This window comes from Bufo gargarizans, chromosome 7 (genome assembly GCF_014858855.1).
Source record: "Bufo gargarizans isolate SCDJY-AF-19 chromosome 7, ASM1485885v1, whole genome shotgun sequence".
Classification (NCBI taxonomy): domain Eukaryota; kingdom Metazoa; phylum Chordata; class Amphibia; order Anura; family Bufonidae; genus Bufo; species Bufo gargarizans.
This window is the reverse complement of record NC_058086.1, coordinates 183,217,522-183,243,227: the sequence shown is the minus strand read 5'-3', so window position 1 is coordinate 183,243,227 and position 25,706 is coordinate 183,217,522. Positions and strand designations below refer to the sequence as shown.

At 44.0% G+C, this 25,706-nt stretch overlaps 1 protein-coding gene across 5 annotated transcripts in view; it reads left to right on the top strand.

Moving 5' to 3' along the window:
- Positions 1–25,706, top strand: part of CACNA1D (calcium voltage-gated channel subunit alpha1 D) — a 312,213-nt gene that overhangs the window by 272,145 nt on the left and 14,362 nt on the right. For all 5 annotated transcript variants that reach the window (XM_044301155.1, XM_044301153.1, XM_044301156.1 and 2 more), the window contains 4 exons: positions 514–615; positions 10,093–10,223; positions 21,811–21,927; positions 22,664–23,031. In XM_044301155.1, the coding sequence (XP_044157090.1) occupies positions 514–615; positions 10,093–10,223; positions 21,811–21,927; positions 22,664–23,031 (718 nt within the window). The remainder of the gene's footprint in view (positions 1–513; positions 616–10,092; positions 10,224–21,810; positions 21,928–22,663; positions 23,032–25,706) is intronic.

Here is a 25,706-nt window from a genome sequence, read left to right as displayed (position 1 = left end):
AAGGGAGTTGTATGAGATTAGAAGAACATGACAGCTTTCTTCCAGAAACAGCGCCACTCCTGTCCATAGGTTGTTTTTGGTATTGCAACTCAGCCAAATTCATTTTGAATAGAACTGAGCCGCAAAACCACACAGAGCCCATGTGGTCCCACGCCCCTCAGTTCCTCCTCGCTGCATGACACAGTCAGTAAGGGCTCGAATAGGGCAGTGGTCACACTTGCACTCTGCCACTCTGTACAAAGTCTATGGTACAGACCGAAACAGCAGAGGACAGCACTCCAATATGTCGGTCAGCCCCATAGATGTTGAAGAGAACGGCAGGACATATAAATGACCTCCGCTCCATTCAATCTTCTTCTCAGTGCTGATGTGCAGTGAGGAGGAATGGTGGGCTCCGGGCCCCAATTCTAGTGATAGTGGGGTCCCGGTGATTAGACATGTATCCCCCTTTAATCATGCCACGTCCCCATGATCTAGATGTATCTTCTCTAAGTGTCTTGTCCCATCCTGCAGGTAATCTAGAACAAGCCAATGAGGAACTCCGAGCCGTCATCAAGAAGATATGGAAGAAGACAAGTATGAAGCTTCTGGACCAAGTAGTGCCCCCTGCAGGCGGTCAGTGTAAAACTCGAAATCCTCACACCTGGCACACACTGTTGTTGCATTGCACGGGTCCCACGCCTGTTGTGACCTGGTACCAGAACCACACTATAAGGAATATCATCATATACAACACTGGGTCTTCTCACTAGCATCAGATCAGCATTTCCCTCTTATGAAATAAGTTCATGCAAAGTTATCAGAAAGTTTTTGTAGTTCTCCAAACACTTAGTACAGGGTGGATTAGTGGTCGGGGTGGTCACCTCTGAACCTCCTTTACTGCTGATCTATAGATACAATCCACATAACATGTGATTCACTTTGTAACTCTATGGCAGTACTTCTAGTGCTCTGCCATAGACAGGAATACCGTCCAGAGCCGCATTATCAATTCAGGTTCCTACTGGAAACAATCAGCAAGCTTGTTGGCAGGATTTCTAGGAGAGAAACTGAGATGCTTGTGAATGATAGACTATAGTATTATACAGGACAAGATGAATAACGCATCAGGATTGCAAAGCTAATCAGATATATGTGAATGGCTGAAGATGGTGTTCAAAGGAGAGTCCATTGTTTAAAGGGGAACTCCAGCTGAGCATGGAAATTCTGTGCGGAGTAGTAAAAAGAGAAAATGATATGTTAGTGATCTAGCATTCTGATTGACTCTGTATTACCCCCATCTTTATTGAGTTTAGAAATTCTGCTTGCGGGGTCCTTTTCACTGTAATTGCAGGATTGGATCACATCGGATTATCATGCTGACCTTCTGTATTCCGTAACTTTTCTTCATAGATGGCAGACAATGTGCCTGTGGGGTACTCCAACCCCCATCGTTCCATCCATTTCTTACTTGCAGTGTCAATCACAAAACTTGCTTTTGTAGAAATTTACAGCATAGAACTTTCTGTTAAAGAAATATCTACAGCTAGATAGAAATGATACGGACGATACAATAGATACACAGATTGATAGATAGATAGATAGATAATAGATAGATAGATAGATAGATAGATATTAGATAGATAATAGATAGATCGATTGATAGACATGAAATAGATAGATAGATATGAAATAAATAGTAGATGATAGATCGATTGATCAATACACTGATAGACATGAAATAGATAGAGATATGAAATAAACAGTAGATGATAGATAATAGATAGATAGATATACAGACAGAGATAGATATGAGTGGGACTGATCATAGAGATAAATACAGTTATAAAGGAAGGTCCAGTGATTGAGTCTAGGACAAAATGTAGGTGGATAAGGGGGAAAGACCCTGCAAAGCAGAATGTATATGGGGGTAACCACAGAGTAAGGCCTCTTTCACACTGGCGTGTGCGGCCCATGGTGGTGCTGCGGGCCGCAATGCACGAGCACAGTCCGTGGGGCAGCTGCAGCGGATCGCGGACCCATTCACTTGAATGTGTCCGCGATCCGGCCATTGCGCAAAAAGATAGGACATGTTCTATTTTTTTGCGGAACGGAAGTACGGGACGAAACCCCACGGAAGCACTCCGTAGTGCTTCCGTAGGGTTCCGTTCCGTGGTTCCGTTCCGCACCATTCTGCATCTCCGGATTTGCGGACCCATGGAACAGCGGCCGTGTATTGCGGCCCGCATTTTGCGGGCCGCACACGCCAGTGTGAAAGAGGCCTAACTCCAGATATTCTGCTCTCTCTCCACCATGTGGTTTCCCTTTCAGCTGGGTTCCTGTGTCAGGCTAGGTTCACATGTGTCAGGCTAGGTTCACATGTGTCAGGCTAGGTTCACATGTGTCAGGCTATGTTCACATGTGTCAGGCTAGGTTCACATCTGCAGGCTAGGTTCACATGTGTCAGGCTAGGTTCACATGTGTCAGGCTAGGTTCACATGTGTCAGGCTAGGTTCACATCTGCAGGCTAGGTTCACATCTGCAGGCTAGGTTCACATCTGCAGGCTAGGTTCACATGTGTCAGGCTAGGTTCACATCTGCAGGCTAGGTTCACATCTGGAGGCTAGGTTCACATGTGTCAGGCTAGGTCAGGCTAGGTTCACATCTGCAGACTGTGCAGTTTTTCTGTTCTGATGCCGCCCCAGGTCCAGCATGTCCCAGACACCAGCAGCACCTTCTGGATCCCATTGACTATACTGGGATCTGATGGGTTTCTTCTTTCTGCCAGAGTTTACTGTTTGTCCAGTTTTTTGCTGGGACCTCGGCCGCAGATGTGAATCCAGTTTTAGCTCCATTGCCATGTGCAAATCTAGGGCGTATTCTAGCGCCAAGGCCAACTAGAACATCACAGTGTCTATGATTGCCTAGGCTTGCCTCTTTACTCACATTACAGGCATCTTAATAATTGCACTAACCATAATGTATTGTTTTTACATTAGAAAAATAATTGACATTGTAGGTACCTAGCTGCCCATGGGAAGGAGACCCCCAGTTATAGATGAGGATTTATTTTGACAAGTAGGCTTCCTCGTTACCATCTGCTTCCTGTATATGATGATGTAAACCAGAAGGATCCTCACCATATATGATCGATAGTCATGAAGTCCACACAAATTGTCCTAATGATGTCATATTGTCTGCAGGAAATCAGATCTAGGGAAATCATGTTCTTAAATGTACTTTATGCTGTACGTGCTGTAGACATTATTTCATGTGAATTGTTCTTTTTCTCACTATGGATGTTATTATTGACCAGTGCTTTGATAATGATTGAATATGTTTTGTGCTTTTGTGTGTCTTCTTCACAGTGATCCACAGCTGCGCTGAGTGACAGGGGACATTGCGGATTTAGATGTGTTCTCAATAGGGAGTCGTCACCTGTCAGTCACAAACAGATGGCTGTAGTTCCACTTCCTTAAAGGGGTTCTCCGGGCTTTTTTCATATTGATGACTTATTTCAGGATAGGTCATCAATATCAGACCGACCCCTCGGCGATCGGCTGTATGAAGGGAAAGCTCACGCAATGTGCTTGTGCTGTCTCCCGACTCACTTGCTGCTGCTGCTATGTCTATGGCAAAGAGCAGGAAGAGAGATGGGAGATGGCACATGCACACTGCGCGCGCCTTCCCTTCATACAGCTGATCGGTGGGGGGTGTCGGACCCCCGTCGATCTGATATTGATGATCTATCCTGAGGATAGGTCATCAATATTAAAAACCTGGAGAACACCTTTAAAGGAACATCATGGTCCTTTATGGTCCTTGGTGCTTTCCGGTTGTGACAAGGCCAACAGGAGATGTGGACCCCCTGGGTCACTAATGGCAAAGGGCTAAACTAGGGAATGAGGTTCTAAGGGGCTGTAAGCAGTGATCCCTCTAAGCCATGGCAGCTGCTGAGCAGGGGCGGCTTAGAGCTGGGCAACTCTTAGTCAGAGGTCAAACAGGTTATACCAGCATGGCCCATATCACTATATACAAGGAGATATATAACTTCTTCCAGCTGTAGATATATAATTATATACATGAACTACCCAGGTTATACCAGCATGCTCCATATCACTTCATACAGGAAGATGTATAACTTATACCAGCTGTACATATATAATTATATACATGAACTACCCAGGTTATACCAGCATGGTCCATATCACTATATACAAGATGTATAACTTCTACCAGATGTACATATATAATTATATACAGGCGATACCCAGGTTATACCAGCATGCTCCATATCACTTCATACAGGAAGATGTATAACTTATACCAGCTCTACATATATAATTATATACAGGGGGTGCCCAGGTTATACCAGCATGCTCCATATCACTTCATACAGGAAGATGTATAACTTATACCAGCTGTACATATATAATTATATACAGGGGGTGCCCAGGTTATACCAGCATGCTCCATATCACTTCATACAGGAAGATGTATAACTTATACCAGCTGTACATATATAATTATATACAGGGGGTACCCAGGTTATACCAGCATGCTCCATATCACTTCATACAGGAAGATGTATAACTTATATCAGCTGTACATATATATTTATATACAGGGGGTGCCCAGGTTATACCAGCATGCTCCATATCACTTCATACAGGAAGATGTATAACTTATATCAGCTGTACATATATAATTATATACAGGGGGTGCCCAGGTTATACCAGCATGCTCCATATCACTTCATACAGGAAGATGTATAACTTATATCAGCTGTACATATATAATTATTAGTGATGAGCGTCTCGAGCTTTGGATCCTAGATCCAAAGTCACTTCTCTCAAAACTTCGGAATAATGCTGTATGGAGATCCGTCTCAGTACAACATTAAAATGTACGGCCTCCCATGAGGTGAAGTCAGTTATTCGTGAAACTTTGGTGAATAACTTCGGTATTTGATTATTAAAGTGGGAGACCCCTTTAAACTTGGATCCGAACTCGGCTACGGTTACCACTGGTACAAGTGTGGGCACTGCCATTGGGCAGCAGGGCGGCGGTGAGTGAACAAGAAAACCTTATGAGCGGGGGCACCATAATAGCTGCCGGCCATGGTTCTGTGCAGCTTAAAGGGTACACTGACTGTGAGTTCTTCACCCTTAAGGCCTCTTTCACACGGGCGTCATGTTTTTGGCCCGGATAAGATGCGGGTGGGTTGCAGGAAAATGCGCGATTTATCTGCGCGAGTGCAAAACATTGTAATGCGTTTTGTACGCGTGTGAGAAAACTCGGCATGTTTGGTACCCAGACCCGAACCCGGACTTGGGTTAGGTGTTGTGTAGATTTTATTATTTTCCCTTATAACATGGTTAGAAGGGAAAATAATAGCATTCTGAATACAGAATGCATAGTACAATAGGGCTGGAGGGGTTAAAAAAAATAATAATAATAATTTAACTCACCTTAATCCACTTGTTCGCGCAGCCCGGTTTCTCTTCTGTCTTCTTCTTTGAGGAATAGGACCTTTGATGACGTCACTGCGCTCATCACATGGTCCATCACATGACCCATTACCATGGTGATGGATCATGTGACGGACCATGTGATGACCGCAGTGACGTCACCACAGGTCCTTTTCCTGTGCACAGCAAAGATGAAGACAGAAGAGAAGTCGGGCTGCGCGAGCAAGTGGATTAAGTTGAGTTACATTTTTATTTTTTAACCCCTCCAGCGCTATTGTACTATGCATTTTGTATTAAGAATGCTATTATTTTCCCTTATAACCATGTTATAAGGGAAAATAATAAAGATCGGGTCCCCATCCCGATCGTCTCCTAGCAACCGTGCGTGAAAATCGCACTGCATCCGCACTTGCTTGCAATTTTCACGCAGCCCCATTCACTTCTATGGGGCCTGCGTTGCGTGGAAAACGCACAAAGAGGAGCATGCTGCGATTTTCACGCAACGCACAAGTGATGCGTGAAAATCACCGCTCCTGTGCACAGCCCCATAGAAATGAATGGGTCCGGATTCAGTGCGGGTGCAATGCGTTCACCTCATTGCACCCCCGCGGAAATCTCGCCCGTGTGAAAGGGGCCTAACCCCTCCAGGTTGTTACCCCGTAGTCATCTCCATTTACAACATCCCGTGCTAGTGCATGTATACTACAGGATACCGGTATGGTCCCACCTGGTAAAGATGTAAAGGAGTTGTCTAATTACAAACAGAGCATGTTAATACAAGAGCACGGCAGCCACTGCTCATTGTTGGGGGGAGGGGGAGGTGGACCTGAGCAGGAACACCCTATGTGGCCTCCAAACCCTTTATGTGAAAAATAACCAACATAACCTACAGTGAAACCTCTCCAAAAGACCACCTCTTTGAGAACAACCGCCCTCCCCATCTAGACCAGATTTTTCACACATTTCGGTTCCTCCTTCTTTGTGTTTTAGTCTCCTCTTTAAGAGGACCATCTCCGTTTTGCGCGGTCATCTCAGAGAGAATAATGTACTGTATATTACATGTATACTTACCTTTCAGGCACTCAGCGTTTCACCTGCTTCTTAGCAGTTAAAAATAATGGTCTTCAGATGTTGGAGACGACGTACATGAGATAGAAGGTTTATTCTTAGACCACAGGCAGATGCAGAATGAAAAAACATATCAGAAAATAATAAATTATGCAAGGCTTTGCCCCGAGGTTTGCTTCTCTAGTTTAGCATACACTCTGCCATGTCTTTATGGAGAAAGCACCAATGCGACCTACCTGATGAGGAGCCGCAGCCACTGAGGTTATTGACTCCCATCATCAGCGGAAATTGCTGATGACCCCGTTGATGGTGGCAATCACCGCCTGAGGTCTCCCCTGTCACCAGCCTACCTTCCTGAGACGTACTTACTATCTTTTTAACTGTCTGGTGTTTTAAAGGTGCAGAATCCATCTCTCTCACCCTTCATATAACTAGCCGCATGCCTATGAACTAGTCATTTGTAGCTTATTCTACTTTTGTAGTCTTGAAGCGTCTTTAAGGAATGTTCAGGTGCGGAAGCAACTTGAGGACCCCAGTCCCAGTGATGATGGAGGCTGAGCGCTTTGAAGGTGACATTCTCAGTCTCTTTTAATGAGGAGCATGCCAGCCACTCTGCTCTTCAGCATGATCCAAGAAGCAGTATTAGCATTGGCACTATACTAGGGCAGCCACTTTCCACCCCGGCTGTGGCAACCACTGGAAACCAAGAGAATGCCGATATGCATATACGCCAAGGCCAAGAAGATCTGGGGGCAGATAGACAGCAGGCCAAACCCATCGATACTGCACATTTAAAACCGATGTTTCTGTCTTACTGTAGTCTCTTGAGTCGTTGACCTTCTGCTTGCATGGCATAACGGAACTGCTTTGTTCTTGTTGTAACTACTGTGCTTGAGCTTTTTCTGCAGCCTTTCTTTTTTTCCTTTCAACTCTTCTCTGAGAATATTCTGAAGCAATTCTGTTTTAGGGTGGTGGCATGGAACTAGTGTTGCCTCTTGCCAGCTGTATTCCCCTCCATTTATTAATATATACACAGATGCATGCTTCAGAATACAGTATCTCTGATAGATGTGCCTGCATGTATGGGTCCTGTAGAGTCATATATATATGCCAACCTGATTTCATATGCTTCCCTTATCCTGACTTGTAGGGCTAGCTCAATCCAAAAAAGTCAGTATGTATACATGCGCTTAGATATAGTATCCAATGACCAAATAGGACATCAAAATTAATTATAAGACCAAAAACACAGATAATATACTTGCCCCACGCCGTCCTGGTCCCCTGCTGCTTCTCCCTGTACACGGATGAAAACATCCGGTGTCGGGGGGGAGCAGCCAATGGCAGACGGGGACTGGGACGAGGCTCCCTAGTGTCACCCGCGATGCTAAGGAGGCTCTTTCCCGTCTCCGCCTGCCATTGGCTGCTCCCCCCGACACCGGATGTTTTTATCTGTGTACAGAAAGAATCAACAGCGGCGGTGCGGGGAACAGGAGCGGCGCGGGGAGCAGGGTAAGTATATTACCTGTGAAGTGCCTGGCACATGGGGGGGCTGTTGGAGACGTTGGATAACCCCTTTAATATACATGAGGTGGGACAAGTATTAAGACCGACATATTACACGCCAGTATTAATCAACAACAACAACAACAAAACATTTGTAAAGCGCTTTTCTCCCGTAGGACTCAAAGCGCATCCACTGTGGGCGCCAGATATCCCACAATTAATTTGAGGTGCACGCCTCTAAGGGCTGTTTCACACGAGCGGATGCCGTCCGTGACATCCGCTCCGTGAATGACAGCCAAGACCCGATGCGAACTGCAGAAGCACGGAGTTCTAACATGATTGATAATGCTCCGTGCCTCTCTGTGATCTCTTTACTACGAAATCACAGTGAGATAAAGTTGTCACTGTGATTTCGTAGTAAAGAGATCACAGAGAGGCACGGAGCATTATCAGTCATGTTAATGCTCCGTGCTTCTGCAGTCTGCATCGGGTCTTGGCTGTCATTCACGGAGCGGATGTCACGCACAGCATCCGCTCGTGTGAAACAGCCCTTAATAATTGTGACACATCTGTAGAGGTCCTTGCACCAAAATGAAAATGTAGGCCAGTGAGGGAACCGTTTTAGATTTTCCACTATACGCCAGTTTCCTGGGTATGCCATAGCTAGAGCAACACATTATTAGGGCTCTATGATCACACTCTGTGGCTTTAACATGGCCCATAGTGCATATGGAAAGGGTTGTCTTAGGCCCCTTTCACACGGGCGAGTATTCCGTGCGGATGCGATGCGTGAGTTGAACGCATTGCACCCGCACTGAATACCGACTCATTCATTTCTATGGGGCTGTGCACATGAGCGGTGATTTTCACGCATCACTTATGCGTTGAGTGAAAATCGCAGCATGCTCTATATTGTCCGATTTTCCCGCAACGCACCCGCCTCTTATCCGGGCCAAAAATAAGACGCCCGTGTGAAAGAGGCCTTAAAGTTGTCATACATTTCAGACAGCTATCGGCCAAACACCTATCTGTTCCAACACCCCCCTACAAGTGCACACTCAGCTCGTCATATGTTCTCAGTAGGGAGAGTGGAGTAAGCTGCTAGCAGATACCACCTACCTCCATTGAGAACAAAAGGTTCACACATGTTGAAATCCAACTGCCCAATTCTTCTTTTCCTTGACATCTGCCATGGGGAAGAGTCAGGACAGGTATGGCTATCTTACTGAAAGAATGGTATGGCCAGCTCTCTTACTGATGAAAACTCCTTTAAATGCCCACTACATTGAGAAGCTTAAGCCAGTTCTCTATGAAAATATCTAAATTTTTGTTTGGTCACTATAAACTTTACCTGATATCCTATCAGGGTTGGACTGGCCCACCAGAGTATCAGAGAATCCTCCAGTGGGCCCAGTCTCTAAAGCCAAGGTCCAGGAGAAAATCGAATTAGGAGCTAATGACTTGTCACTAGAGGCTATTTCTTTAATACAAAACCTATTAGACTTTTGTGATGATAGGGGGTTGGACCCAAGAACAATTTCCCAATTTCTTCTGGGGGGCCCTAAGGAACTCCAGTCTGACCCTATATTAATTTCCTAGACAATCTAGCTCATTAGCTGATGAATAAATGAATGTCCCTTGACTATAGTTGACATGACTCAGTAGAAGGCAGATCCTTTGTGGTCTTCATCCATTGAAGTCTATTAGCAGCATGGACCTTACTACTAGATGTAATCAATCAATTATAGAAGAGTTGATGAGTTACATTGAGCTGCTATTTCACTCCTTTTCTGCTCCTTACACCTTAAAAAGGTTCTACTAATCCTCACCACCAGCATGCTGTCTGATACACAGTGTCTAGGTGGACCTCCGTCACAAGTCTCCTCTGGCTCTTCCACCATCCAGGCCCATCTCGCTTGCTTGCTGGTCTTCTGTGCTAGTTTAGTCTGCCCTGCCTTTAGCTGTGCAGCTTGGTATCTGTTGCATCCATCACATCTCTTTTCAGATGCTAGAGTTCAGGGTGATGGTGAATGTTGCTGACTTGGGAAAGATTTGTCTGTTCATTTAGATGATGAGGTAACCGTGGGGAAGTTCTATGCCACCTTCCTGATACAGGACTACTTTAGGAAATTCAAGAAACGCAAGGAACAAGGACTGGTGGGAAAGTACCCTACAAAGAACTCCACTGTGGCACTACAGGTGACTGTCTTTTTTTACTATATTTGTGTATATTTTATATATGTTTGATTGTCTTGTGTGTCATATTTTTAGGTTTTCCCTGACTCCGGTAGACAGTTAGTTTGGATCATTTGGCATTAGGTCTCATACACACGATCGTATTTTTCATAGGTGTGCCTTCTGTATGTCTATTGCTCAAATTATAGAACTTGTCCTATTCAGGTCCACATTGCGGACAACAATAGTCATTACTTTTGATGAGAGGGAGACACGGAAGTGCACACGGAAGGCATCTGTATGTGGATCCTTGGTTCGCAGACCATTATCTGGACATGGTCATGTACATGAGGCCTTATTCTTAAAACTAGTGTACTACCAGAAAACCCAAGTAATGAGTAAATCAAGGGTCCCAAAGTTGAGAAGACCATCTAATTTGAAGCTGTGCTGGAGCCAGTAGTTTGCTGCCATTGTATTTTTCTATAGGTTTAAGCAAATGATCTATTAGTCTTCATTCATTTTATGGTCAGTATGTGCAAAATGATATCAGCAAAGCTTCCGATACCATTAAAAGTGCATGAGAATGTGCATATCTAGAAAGAGGGTCAACCCTAATTTTCAAGAAGCCAGTTATCAGTTCCTGAGTGTTGAGGGAGCTTTACTGTGGGCCTTTAATCCCCCTCCTGATGGGAACCTGTTGAGTTGAACACGTCATCCTATCTGCAGGAGAGACAAGCAGATTGATGTATAATTATGTGGGAAAAGCTTTGCTGCTCAATCCAGGCCCGGGAGTCCAGAGGGAGATCCTGATCAGTGATGGACCAGTGATGGACAGCCTTCGCTTTGTGACTGTGAATAGAATCTAAAATGAACAATAATAAACTGAATAGTTTCTATTAGAGATGAGCGAAGCGACTTCGGATGCTACACTTGCCACCTCTCCATTCACCGCCATGGGACTGCTGGATATAGCCAAGCCGGCACTCACCCATTTTTGGAACTCCCATGGTGGTGAATGCTTGTCTGCTCTCCCTTCGCTTTGTGGACCCTGTTCTGGAGATATGAAAGGTGGGGTCCATACCTATCTGACATTTGTAGCATATCCTAGCGATATGCCATCAGTGTGGAGATGGGAAAACCCAAGTTTGCAGAGGGCTATATGTCACATGAATCTTGGTGACTTGAAGATTAGAATTGACAGTGATATTCGATTATTTAGTTTAATGGGTGCTTATTGTAAGTGGTCACCCACATTCACACCATAGCGACACTAGAGGGACAGTAATGCATATGGATATGGGATACCGTACCATTTCTTATGGATATGGGATACCCTACCAGTTCTCATGGATATGGGATGCCGTACCAGTTCTCATGGATATGGGATACCGTACCAGTTCTCATGGATATGGGATACCGTACCAGTTCTCATGGATATGGGATGCCGTACCAGTTCTCATGGATATGGGATGCCGTACCACTTCTCATGGATATGGGATACCATACCAGTTCTCATGGATATGGGATACCGTACCAGTTCTCATGGATATGGGATGCCGTACCAGTTCTTATGGATATGGGATACCCTACCAGTTCTCATGGATATGGGATGCCGTACCAGTTCTCATGGATATGGGATACCGTACCAGTTCTCATGGATATGGGATGCCGTACCAGTTCTCATGGATATGGGATACCGTACCAGTTCTCATGGATATGGGATACCGTACCAGTTCTCATGGATATGGGATTCCGTACCAATTCTCATGGATATGGGATACCGTACCAGTTCTCATGGCCAAGTACCGTACATACTGTACATACTGTGGTCATGTGCCATACGTGGCCACATCACCACTGTGGCTTGTGATCAGCACAGCAGTAACATTAATGATGTACAGCCCATGATCGCTGCAGGAGGTAGATATCAGCGGATCGTGAGCGGTGCAGATGTGGTGGGAAATGTAATAGGGGAGTATAGTTTTTTTATTGTGTTCTCTGCTCTTGACTACATTTTTGTATATCTAGGCACATTTTAGTGGCGTCTTTTCTTCTTCTAAAAAGACTCGTTTTAGATGTGGACCAAGCATATGGTCGTGTGCATGAGCCCTTAAAAAGCAAGCAACATAGAGGATTTAACAAAGAACTATAGACTTCGAAGTAATATCTGGCGGCATAAAAAACTGTAAAAACTGGCTGTAAAATGCAAACAAAATGCCTGAAAATCCATGCGTGGAACCCAAGGAGTTAGATAGGTGTGTGAGCTGCTCTCTCTATATATACAGTATATCTGTGTGTCTCCTACCTCCCCACCTCTGATTCCTGTGATCTCTGATCCACCCCCATACGGCTTTTATTTAGGGGCAGGTGCACTTTAAGGAGTGGTGATAGAGCGAGCGTGCGGCGTATGCAGTCGGGGGGTAAAACCTGCCCGGGGTTAATTTGTCACTCATCTCCAGCATAATGAGGCGAGGCTGAGAGGAGAGGTCTGCTCGTTGTAACCCAGTGCAGGGTGACATTTGGCAGACTGCAGAGCGTGGAGCAGCATCAATGGATCCCGAGCATGCAGCGATACAGAGGCTGGACCACTTTGTGTCTTATGTGCACTGCTACAGCGTAGGTTTCCATCTTCCCTGTCCTGTCTATGTTATTGCTAGATTTGGGATCACTTGCTTCAGTGCTTCGTTGCTTGTTTAATTTTATACATCAATTTCTAGGGCATCTTAAGTCTAAGGTTCATCCGGCTTTATGATGCATGAATGGTTTCTGCTTTTATTATATTGTAATTACTGCTTTAAGGAATAAATTGCCTGTGTTTATGGATTTCAGCTCTGAAGCTTACATGTGAGACCATGTCTGTATAATTCTGCAGTAAGCCAGTGTTCCTGACATATATATGGTAGCATGTTGGACAGGTAGTATTTGTATTATTATGTAGACACTTTAATGGTGTTTTTTATGTATTATTGCATATACTATATTAGTATATAGGCGGAGGCACAACCTTTTTTCCTATGACGTGTTTCTTCCTGCTGTTATAGGACACAGTATGGCAGCAGGCTGGGCTGCTGGGATATATTCGGATGTACTTTGTTGGTAAATTTACTCATGATTGAAATCGCATGATGCTTTGTAGGTCCCATGCACACGGACGTGGTTTGGTCCACATTTTTTGCGGATCAGATGTGGACCCATTCATTTTCAATGGGGCTGCAAAAAGAATAGAACATGTCGTATTCTTGTCCGTTTTGCGGACAAGGATAGGACAGTTCTACAGAGGGCAGGACATACTGTTCCTCAAAATACGGAACGCACACGGACGGTTATCTGTGTTTTGCGGACAGCAAAAACAGCTATGGCCATGTGCATGAGGCTTTATTCATTATACCTATATTATGATCAATCAGTCAGATTCACAGGCATGCTCAACCTGAGGCCCTCCAGCTGTTGTAAAACTACAACTCCCACAATGCCCTGCTGTAGGCTGATAGCTGTAGAGTGTTCGTGCATTCTGGGAGTTGTAGTTTTGCAACAGCTGGAGGGCCGCAGGTTGAGCATGCCTGAGTCAGAGCATTCAGTCACTGATTCTGTTGTGGCAATCTATCAATGGACGGGATACATTTTGCAGCAAGTGAACAGACCGTTCTTGAAGTTTATCGAGGGACTTGCGACTATTTTAGATGTAAAAACTGTCCTGAATCCCCTTTTTGACCAGTGGGCGACAATATTAGGTCACAAGGCCAGTGTCAAAAAGTTTTCGACAGTTGGACGGGGGCAGAGCAGAGACATGTCAGGGTCTTGTGCCAGGGTTGGCCCCACCAAATTTACTAACGGGGGATCTCAATAGCGGGGGGAAAACGCTTCTGTTTTGTCATTCATTTTTAATGGGGACAAAATTCAACTGAACTAAACGGACTGCACCAGAATGTGTTCCGTTTGGTTGCATCCCCATCGCGGACAAAATAACGCGATGTGGTGCGGAGCAAGCCGGACAAAAAAATAAAATGGATCCGTCCCCCGTTGACTTACAATGGTTTTAGAGGTGGATCTGTAAAGATAATACAACCCGATCCAATCAGAACGGATGCAGACATTTGTATTATCACGAGGAAAGCGTTTTTGGAGATCCATGACGGATCCAGCAAAAACGCTGGTGTGAAAGTGCACCAGCATGGGCTGGTGTAGTTTTTCCACCAGGCACACCATTGCCAGAGGATTATCCAAATTTCTGATCAGGTGCACGCCTCGTCATAAATCAGGCTAATCCTCCGAAAAGGGAAACAAAGGCCTCAAAACAGCAGTCTTTGTACATGGAACAGAAGCTGGGAAAAAAAAACTTCTTGTGCATGAGCCCTAAATGACATCCAGGGCTGTGGAATCCAATACCCACTCTACCACCAGTCTCCCCATCAACCCAAACACAACACGACTTCTTTTGGTACGTCGGGCTACAGAACGGCCTCTGTTGTTTGATTCCTTTAGATCCGCAGCGTTTCCTTCTTTTCGATGAGGCATAGTCACTTCATGCCATCACTGTGTTCATAAAGCCTAATTATACAGGGAGCCGGGAATTTGTATAGTTAAGTGTTTCCGTAATTACATATTTCAATATTCCACCTCCGAGCAGGAACCGTGTTTTTGATGAGTGGTATTATTAAGTATTCTTGCCCCCGCTTCAAACAAGAGATTAGTCAGAAGTAATACAAGATGACGGCACAGATGTGAGAGTCAGCGAATACTGTAATTCTCAGGGATCACAGTGGTGTATGTGCGAGAAATGAGCCGCCGGCAGCACCGACCGCTCCAGACGGACAGCGATTTGGTGGCTTTCACGCTTTGTACCCTTGTTTTCTGTGCTGCCGCTCAGTTCATAGAAATAGAAATCATTTTGCAGTTGCGTTTCATCGCTGCCGACCTATTGACCGTTGGTTCATGACCGTGACCATTGGTTTTTGGTATCAACTCTTCCCCTGAAGCCGGGTCCCAGCCGCCTCTTTGAAGAGCTGCAGGACCATCATTGGCGTTTTAATCCATATCAAAATCTGATAGTTACCAATAATGTTACATTAAGGCCAGAGACACAGGTGCCAGAAAATTCAGTGGAAACATTTTCTGCAGTTTTTTTTTCGGTTTTCTGGAGCATAAAATGGCAACAAAACAGCACGTATTACATGTGGTTTTTGCTGCGGAAAAGCTAGCAGATTTCACCCTCTCCATTGAGATGTGAGAAATCCGCTGGATAAATTCACATGCTGCAGATTTTTGCAGCGTTTTTTTGGGTTTGTTTGTTTTTTAACGCAGCATGTGGATGAGAATTCAAAAATTCTCACCCACTTTACTGATACTGTACAACGCTGTAGATTTGCGCACTAAAATCCGCTACGGCCAATCTGCCAGCCGTCATGTGTGGCCTAAAGGGGTCCTAAACATTTGCTGAAACCACAAAAGTTCGGCAGTGCTCCTCAGAGTGCTCCGCACCCCTGGGTCTCCTCTGTTTTGGCTTTTCCAGCATATGGAGTATGGAGCCATAGAATGGGGTATGGGGCCTCAGGATATAATATTTTCAACTTACAATGGTCTTTTCTGGGGCATCGAAGGGAACTAGACTCTACATACCATGCTTCAGATCCAACCAATCAATAGTACTGGTTGTCTAGTGGCTCCTCTTTACAGTACAGTGCGGTACTACATGTCCTGTACCCGGAGCTGCGCCTTTGGACGTCAGGTGAGGGCGGCTCAATGTTTTTTTTCTGGTGCATTGTGTACTTGCTATACAAGACCCTGAAGAAGATCCTGTGCTCATCATAGAAAGTGATTTCCAGCTTCCAGCATCTATTTCTGGCTGTTATATGTAAGGACTTGCGTTATCTGTCTTAGTTATCTACTTATTTTTCTTAAAGGGAGTCTTTCACCTAATCTGAGCGTTTTAGACCGCTCAGATCCGGTTATAGACTCTTTAACCCTCATTACGATCATACCTTTCTCTTATGTGTCCCTCGCCCAGATAATGAAAATAACACTTTTTAAACTTATGCAAATTACCTTCTGAAGGTGCCCAGGGGCGGCGTTACCGGGCGATGTGCCCAGAAAAACACACCTCCAGCCGGCGGACGTCACGAGCGGCACCAGAGGACGGCGGGCTGGGAACTGGCCCGCACCTGCGCACTGCTCTGCCCATTATGGGCAGATGAACAGCTTTTCATATTGCGCATGCGCCGGCCATCTAAAGACAGCCGGCCGGCGCATGCGCAATATGAAAGGATGTTCCTCTGCCCATAATGGGCAGAGCAGTGCGCAGGTGCGGGCCAGTTCCCAGCCCGCCGTCCTCTGGTGCCGCTCGTGACGTCCGCCGGCTGGAGGTGTGTTTTTCTGGGCACATCGCCCGGTAACGCCGCCCCTGGGCACCTTCAGAAGGTAATTTGCATAAGTTTAAAAAGTGTTATTTTCATTATCTGGGCGAGGGACACATAAGAGAAAGGTATGATCGTAATGAGGGTTAAAGAGTCTATAACCGGATCTGAGCGGTCTAAAACGCTCAGATTAGGTGAAAGACTCCCTTTAAATCTTGTGATGACATTTTGGGGCTTTGGAACTAATTTATCATTTTCCATGGAGTTATGGACTCAAGTTCCAGTGATTTCTCAACATACCGGACATTGGTTGTCTTGGAACCAATTAATATTGTGACTTGAGGGAGCAGTGTATTTGGGATCTGTACTCTGCCAAGTGCTCTGAGGAGAACTGCTGCACCTTTGTGTTTTCAGCAGGTTTAGGACCCTTTTAAATGTCAGTCAATTTTGTTACTGGTACGTGCACCAAACCAGACTAAATGATGGAGAATAATCTGACATGGCTCAATCTTTATTAATGCTTCCAAAATGTAGTAGCTTGTATTGTTACACCCCACCTCCCACACGTTACCCACATTTTGTTAAAAAAAAATTGAACAAATGCTTTAATTTCACAGTTTTATTTACATTAGACAACAGGCATATATACATTGATAAATCTCCCCATGAAGATATGTGTCTTCTGCTTCCCCTCATGTAGTATATTATAAAACTGTCTGCCTGTAGCCACCACTAGGGGGAGCTCAGTTCATAAGAATGAATACAGATACCATTGAACTCAGTGCAAGCTGTAAAATCTGTATGCACTGAGCTCCCCCTAGTGGCAGCTGCACAAACATGGCAACATTTTATGTCAGGAACAGGAAATAAGAGTTCAGTTCCAGCCCTACTGTCACCATGGACCCCAGAACCGTTGTGTGGTCTGCCTCCGTGGTGAGTACTCCACTGAACATTATTCACTTTCCAGGAACATGCTGCTTAAAGTGATTGTCCAAGATTTGAAAAACGTGGCTTCTAAAAATAGCACCACACCTGTCTATGGGTTCTGCCTGGTTTTGCTGTTCAGCTCTATTGAAGTAAATGGAGCAAACACAACCTATGGGCAGATGTGGAGCTCTGTCTAGAAGAAAGCAGCGATGTCTTTCTAATTCTGAACAATTCCTTTAAGGCTAAGCTCACACGCTGCGGATATGCTGTGCGATACATGTGAATGGGTTTTTTGAAAAATATGCATGCTGTGAATTTTCTGATCTGCATCATGTTAAAGGCGTAGTGCAGTGATTTATATTGGTCATCAAATAACTGATCGGGTGCCCCACACCCGGCAGCCCCCAGATCAGCTGACATTGCCTAATAGGCTACATAAACAGGTTTCATGCACCTGGCCAATATGGTGGCATGCAGACTCCCTGGGCTCTCTGTGTGCCCATGTACAGTGCCTCAATAAGACACCATATTACTGAGGTATTCTCCCTGAGGAAGCATGTTTTTTTATTGATGAAGAGGCATACAGAAGCACAGTATGGCCCATGGACTTCCATGTGTTCTTTATTGTGAATCCATAACATAATATCGTGCATTAGGGCTAAGAAAAAGTCACCATAGTTCAGCCAATTATCATGCAGTGATGACCCAGAAGAAGAAAAAACCCTGTGAGGTAGATGGCAGTTGTCCTCAGTCTAAAAAAATTTCCTTTGACCCATGTCAAGCAATCAAAGAACACATAGTATCCAGTGAGGAATGCCTGGCTGTGATGACAATTATGGTGAGACCTTCCTCCAAAAGTAGTGGACACCCCTTCTTTTAGTTACTGTGGTCATCAGGTCATCTCTGCATCATTTTTTTTTGAGACCTTCAGTACATAAGTCCATTGTGCAGCAATTTGTGACCATACTTCATACCTTTTGTGATGTGGGGTATAATTCCTGGTATGCATATGTGTAGAATGTCCACTTTTGCAAACATCTTTATTTTTATTCTGTCTATGGTCATAAAAAGAGAAATGAATCAACTTTGCAATACGTGTTGATTAAAAAATTCTTACCGTTTTCTTCCTACATCTTCTATACAGACTATACTTCTCCATAGTAACAGACAACACACAAATGCTGTGTTGCTGACATACTCATAGGTCACTTGACTTTCCTTGAAATCTGTTCTAGTCCTATTTAGGACAGAGGAATTAAACAGTGAGCATTATTGAGGTCAGTACTTGGGTATATTTTGTGTAAAACTTTGTGGACATGTTGGATGTCGCACGGTGTGGTTTCATTCTGGTTAACCCTTTCTCTGCCAAGGACATATCTCATATATCCTGGCAGGGTAGCATTTCAGTAGCCAAGGACATACCTCATACTGATGGGTGGATCTCGGGCTGTGTAACAGAGATGCAAGCCAGGTCTTGTTTTAAAGCTGACAATCTCAGCTTTAAAAAAAAGACCAAGATCACGAGTTAGAGCCCTTACAAACGGGTCTCACTGAAAGCTGCATATACACACAGTTTTAATTTCCAACCCAATCTCTAAGCGCTCTTGTTTTAAACCTGAGATTGTAAACTTTAAAACAAGACCTGTCATTAATTCCTAGCTCTTATAAAACCCAAGATATGCCAGCAGAAAACAGCACTCCTCCCGTTCGGCTGGCTGGGATGTCAGCTAACCTTGAAGGAGGAGAAAGGGGCTCAGTGGTGGAGTGCTGACAGACTACACAGGGAGAGAGACGCACAGAGCTTTCTCTCACCCGTTGTAACTACATGGTTCTTCTATGCATGCTATCAACCCCCATCAATCAAGGAGCATACTTATGTGGGGGGTGTTCTTTTTTTTTCTCCCAGAAAAGGGGTGATAAGATCAGCACTTGCACATCTAATCACCCCTCTGCACCTAATTAGACCATCTACTGACACCATGACCCAGACATTTATAGGCACCTGGATCACAGCGTCAAATAAGTTGCACCAAACACAACACAAACATCAATGAATGCACATTTTACACTATCCCTGTCCTGTTCATACCTGATCTATACAGTAAAGTATACAGACCTCTAGCAATACCCGTGAGACACTGTAGTAATAGCAATAACGATTAGCACTAGGGAAGAATGTCATTTACTTTTGACAGATGGAAACCGTTTTCATCAGTCAGAAAATACATAATAGTTTTCAATTACCGCAGTTTAAAAAAAGAAAAAGAAAATCAGTATTCAGTTGCATTTCAGACAGATGTAATACAGGGGGCTTTTTTTGTGCTCATATTATGAATGCAACATCCGAACTTCCCGCGGTTCATTAGAACCAGAGGTACGGCGCACTAACAAATTTCCCAGTGAACTGCAGGATGTTCAGGTATCATAATACTGCATTAATAATGTCTAAAGGTGGCCTTAGTTAATGCATTATATGAGGTTCAGGGTTCAGGATTACAGTTTGTATAGGAAGATGGAAATTGTATTCTGCATACCGGTAATTACCGATAACTTGTATGCAACGGTCGGTGCGTTCCTGCAGTTCTGTATATCAGTGACACACGCAGCATTGAGTGTAGACGTGTGATATGTATGAACTCCTCACATGCTACAGTTTTTTGCAGATTGTATATTTTTTTACATGCCAGATAATGCACTTTAGTAGCCGATTATGATTTTATTTTTTTTTGTCCAAGTTTTGCTAACAATCATTGTTTACGGTTGAAGTTACATGAAGGCGGTTGTGTGTATTATTAGGTTATATTTTTGTACATAATATGTTTTGTGTTCTCAGAAAATGTAGAATTTTGGTAACCTAGAAGCAGTTTGCTGTGTTTAACACGTATGTGGATGATGACCATATATTACATGGGCTCTGTTCGAGTGTTTTAAGAGCACACGCTCCTGTTGATGTACACATCTGGGGTGTACATGAGATTTGTACACTTTTATATTTTTACTTTGCTTTTACTTGTAAATTTCTACTAAGGCCCCTTTCACACGGGCGAGATTTCCGCGCGGGTGCGATGCGTGAGTTGAACGCATTGCACCCGCACTGAATCCTGACCCATTCATTTCTATGGGGCTGTTCACATGAGCGGTGATTTTCACGCATCACTTATGCATTGCGTGAAAATCGCAGCATGTTCTATATTCAGCGTTTTTCACGTAACGCAGGCCCCATAGAAATGAATGGGGTTGCGTGAAAATCGCAAGCATCCGCAAGCAAGTGCGGATGCGGTGCGATTTCCAAGCATGGGTTCTAGGTGACAGTCTATTCACTGTATTATTTTCCCTTATAACATGGTTATAAGGGAAAATAATAGCATTCTGACTACAGAATGCTTAGTATAATAGTGCTGGGAGGGTTAAAAAAAATAAAAAAGTTAACTCACCTTATCCCCATGATCGCCTAGTTCCCGGTCGGTCTGTTCTTTAGCTGTGGCTAAAGGACCTGTGGTGATGTCAGATCACATGCTCCATCACCATGGTGATGGACCATGTGATTGGAGCATGTGATCTGACATCACCAAAGGTCATTCAGCCGACAGCTAAAGAACAGACCGGGATCTACACGATCATGGGGATAAGGTGAATTAACTTTTTTATTTTTTTTAACCCTTCCAGCGCTATTATACTAAGCATTCTGTATTCAGAATGCTATTATTTTCCCTTATAACCATGTTATAAGGGAAAATAATACAATCTTCAGAACATCAATCCCAAGCCCGAACTTCTGTGAAGAAGTTCGGGTTTGGGTACCAAACATGCGCGATTTTTCTCACGCGAGTGCAAAACGCATTACAATGTTTTGCACTCGCGCGGAAAAATCGCGGGTGTTTCCGCAACGCACCCGCACATTTTTCCGCAACGCCCGTGTGAAACCAGCCTTAGATGTGTGTTTTGGGTCCAAATGTTTGTTTTGATGCATTTCTGAACAGTTTTTTTCAAAGTAACTGGAATCATCAGCTTGTCAGCTTTCAGGTAACATATAGGTGTTGGGGCGGTGCACTTATTTTCGAGCACTATCAGCCTTGTTTTATAGGTTGCTACTTTTTAAAATATTTCCAGCTTAAAACCAGAATTTAGTGATTTTATGAAGATATGTGCATATAACTTTAAACTGCAGGATACAACGTCGTATACACCTCCCAGTAGAACAGATTTTCCAGAATAGTAATATTTGTGTTGTATGTTTTTATGTGCTGGGCTGTGACCCAGCTCAGACATGGCAGTAACGCTGCTCGGTTGTGATTTAACGCCTTTATTAAGGTTAAATCCTAATTTTTATCCAGGCTGGACTTCGGACACTTCATGACATTGGCCCTGAAATCCGCCGAGCAATATCATGTGACCTGCAAGATGACGAGCCGGAGCAAAACAACCATGAGGAGAAAGAAGATATATACAGGGTAACTAACAGCATGGCTAAAGCCTTACTACAAGGAAGCAGAACAGCCGACACCGGCTCAGATGTCCTGAACGGTAGCCATAGTTTGTACTGTATTTCTATACATTTCGTATATAGATCCATTACCAATTTACTCATACTGCTATTATTATAGAACTACTATCATCCATAAACTACACTGAGATTATTGCAGTTACCGCTCCACTAAAGACAAGAAAACCAGTTCTCAGAACAGATGCTGCTACAGGCACCTTTTTTTAAGATTTTATTTTTTTAGTTAAGGACTTTAAAACTAATATTTCAGACCATTTAAGGTTCAGGTTTTATCTGGGAGGTTACGGTGAGGAATTCTGTGCTGATTAATTTCATAATCTATTTTTACAGTAGCCTCAGCTCATTGTAGCCAGTAGAGGGAGACTAGGAGCTTAGAAAAGACAGATTTCTCATAACTGTATGCATTGCTGTGCTAAGCTCCCCCTAGTGGTGGCTGCAGACGCACAAAATGTTGTCATTTATATCAGTGATTGGCTGAAGTGTATATGGATATACGTCTGCACTAGAGGAGTGTGTGTGTGTATATATATATATATATACATATATATATATATATATATATATAATGTCTGCACTAGAGGTGTATATGGATATATGTCTGCACTAGAAGTGTACTACGCAGAGATGTATGGAATGGTCGGCACTCATATAACCTTTACTTCTTGATATCTTTTCATTTGCAGAGAAATGGAGGTCTATTTGGAAACCATGTCAATCATGTGGTCAATGACAGACATGAATCCTACCAGCAAACTAATACCACGCGGCGTCCCCTGCATGTGCAGCGCCCATCCATACGCTCTGCCAGCGACACTGACAAGTCTGCATATTCCCACACTGGAAACTCCATACATCACAATCACCATAACCATGAATACTCTGGGAAACATGTATCCAACTCCACAAATGCCAACCTAAACAACGCCAATGTTTTCAAACCTATGAACGGGAAACACGCCAGTCTGTCAGCCCACGATCACACATCTCAGAACGGTTACTACACTTACTCTAGAAATGACTACGAGAAACCTCGAAAGTCCAGCATCAAGAGGTAATGGTAACCAGTTCTGTTGTCTCCATTATCATGGGTTAAGGAACACTCCAGACAATGTGCTACCGGGTATTATGGCTGGCGCCATGCCCGAGGGGTTGGAAGAGAGCATTCTCATGTCGTGTCGGCATGACTCAGGCTTTGAACTAGGCATAACACAGTGGAGTGTTCCTTTAAGTGATAGGCACATCATATCATTGTCAGAGATCTGGGAGGACGAGGGGGCGGAGGCGCACCAGTGACCTTCTGTAAATCTGAGCGGAAATGATCGCAATCGTTTCATTAAACTGAAGAGGCACTCCGCTCGCTGAGGCCTTCATTGATAACTCACGTCGTAAGATGTTTAATAGCGATGTGAGGTGGAAGAAATGTAATGTCCTCTCAGTAGATGCCAAGTTTAGTCTGAACCCCCCACAACAAATTCCTGTTTTGCTTTTACAATGAAAGCAAATTTTCCCATTTTCAGATTCCTTCAAATTTGATGGGAAAAATAGTGCTGCAGCGAACGCTGCATCTCCTGGCAAGCGCCGGACTCTTCGGCAGATCCCGATGGACTCCATCCTACGCGCTGGGCACCTACTGTACCGCGACTGATCTGGCAGAGCCTTAGCTTTACTGATCAATTCTGAAATATTACTTGGATTCTAGCAACTCAGATACAGAGCTCTCCGATGAGTTCTATAAAATGTAAGGGTCCGGCCTTGCCCTTCGACAACGAGAGTTTCCCACTTTGTGTTGCAGCGTTCACCTGTGAAGGCAAACCCGGGTGGGAACCCCTCATTGAAGGGTCTTTTTTAAAGAGTCATTTTTAAAACTATATTTAAATACTTCTCCTGTGAGAGATGTAGGTTTGGAGCACCTTAAAAGTATTATTCCAGACAAACCTGAAAATGTCCGGTTTGTGTGTGCGCACGCCAGTAGCTCCCGTGCCTGTTTTTGGAGCATGTCAAGCAGGTTGATGCAAACCCACCGAGCACTTTTCAGGACTCCTCGTGGCATGTGCCGCCGCTTAAGTATCTGTAACTGTTGCGCTGCTAGGACACGGATGATTCAGTCTGTCCGAGCACCAAAACGGGCGCATGGGTAGGATTGTGTTATGCTGCCATGCTTGGTCGGTGCAGGAGCTATGAGTGTAGAGGGTTGGGGAGAGCGCGGGTACCATGACAAAGCTATACAGGTGAGGTCCAGTAGTTATAGTAGGAACGCTCCTATTTCCTGGGGGGTTCAGGATATCTAAGGCCTTTGACAACAAAGGGGTTCTCTCACTTCAGCAAGTGGCATTTATCATGTAGAGAAAGTTACTACAAGGCACTTACTAATGTCTTGTGATTGTCCATATTGTCTCCTTTGCTGGTTGGATTTATTTTTCCATCGCATTATACACGGCTCATTTCCATGGTTACGACCACCCTGCAATCCATCAGTGGTGGTCGTGCTTGCACACTATAGGAAAAAGCAATAGCCTATGTGCGCTCCCATGGTCCCGGCCACCAGGGAAGCCTGCACTTTTTGCTATAGTGTGCAATCACGACCACCCCTGATGGATTGGTGGTCATAACCATTGAAACGAGCCGTGTATAATGTGATGGAAAAATGAATCCAGCCAGCAAAGGAGGCAATATGGAGAATCACAAATACATTAGTAAGTGCCTTGTAGTAACTTTCTCTACATGATAAATGCCATATGCTGTAGTGAGAGGACCCCTTTAATGTCTTCTTACCGTTTGAATGCCGCTACTTGCATGAAGTCTTAATCTGTCTCTTCTCAGACCCTCTACAGGTTGGTGGGGATGCTCTGTCACTGCCTTGTCCCATGTTGTGCTGTGTAGATATGTAATAACTGATATTTATTTCCTGTCTAATAAATATCTTCCCATATTTGTATGGCTTTCCCGGATAGGACCCGCTATTATGAGAGTTATATTAGGTATGTTCCTCTGTGTTTGTGGGTGAGATAGCTGCCTGTGCCATACAATATATGCGAAGGCCAATAGTTATTACATGCTGAGCTGTAGTGTCTGCATGCCGTGCACCTTATATACTCTTCATATATCCCTTACATCTGATAAGCCAGAATTCTTATTTTTGGTAATTTAGGGCTTATTCACATGTCAGTGATTCCATTTATATGTGTATTCACATGTCTGCTTTTTTCCAAGGACTGTTGGGCTGCAGTTTGATGCAGATGCAATTTGGGGTACTTTTGTTTCATTTTGATAACGGAACCTGCCCCTACTATTCAATTTGTCCATGCAACCTATGGACAACACACAGATGCTATACTATTTTTATCGATCCATTGCATCAAAAATTTATATATATTTTTTTTTTTTTTTATGCAATTTTTTTGTGGAGTCAAAAAACAAAAAAAAACAACTGATCAGCCACAGTGAAAAATCACTAAGACATATCCTGAACTTGGAGCTTTGTGGATTCAGAATGGACAGAGATGTGAATAAGGCCTTACACACAGACTGACGACTCATGTCTATGCAACTAGTCGTGATAGATCCTGCAAAAGGGATCTCTGGAGGTGGTTTCATTTAAAAAAAAAAAAATAATAATAAAACCCGTCAGCTCTCCTTACATATATGTTCTAATAAAATAACTTCTGGGGCAGATGTCTCTTAGGATTCTGCATTATGCTGTTCCTCCATTATTCCTCTTTCTCTAAT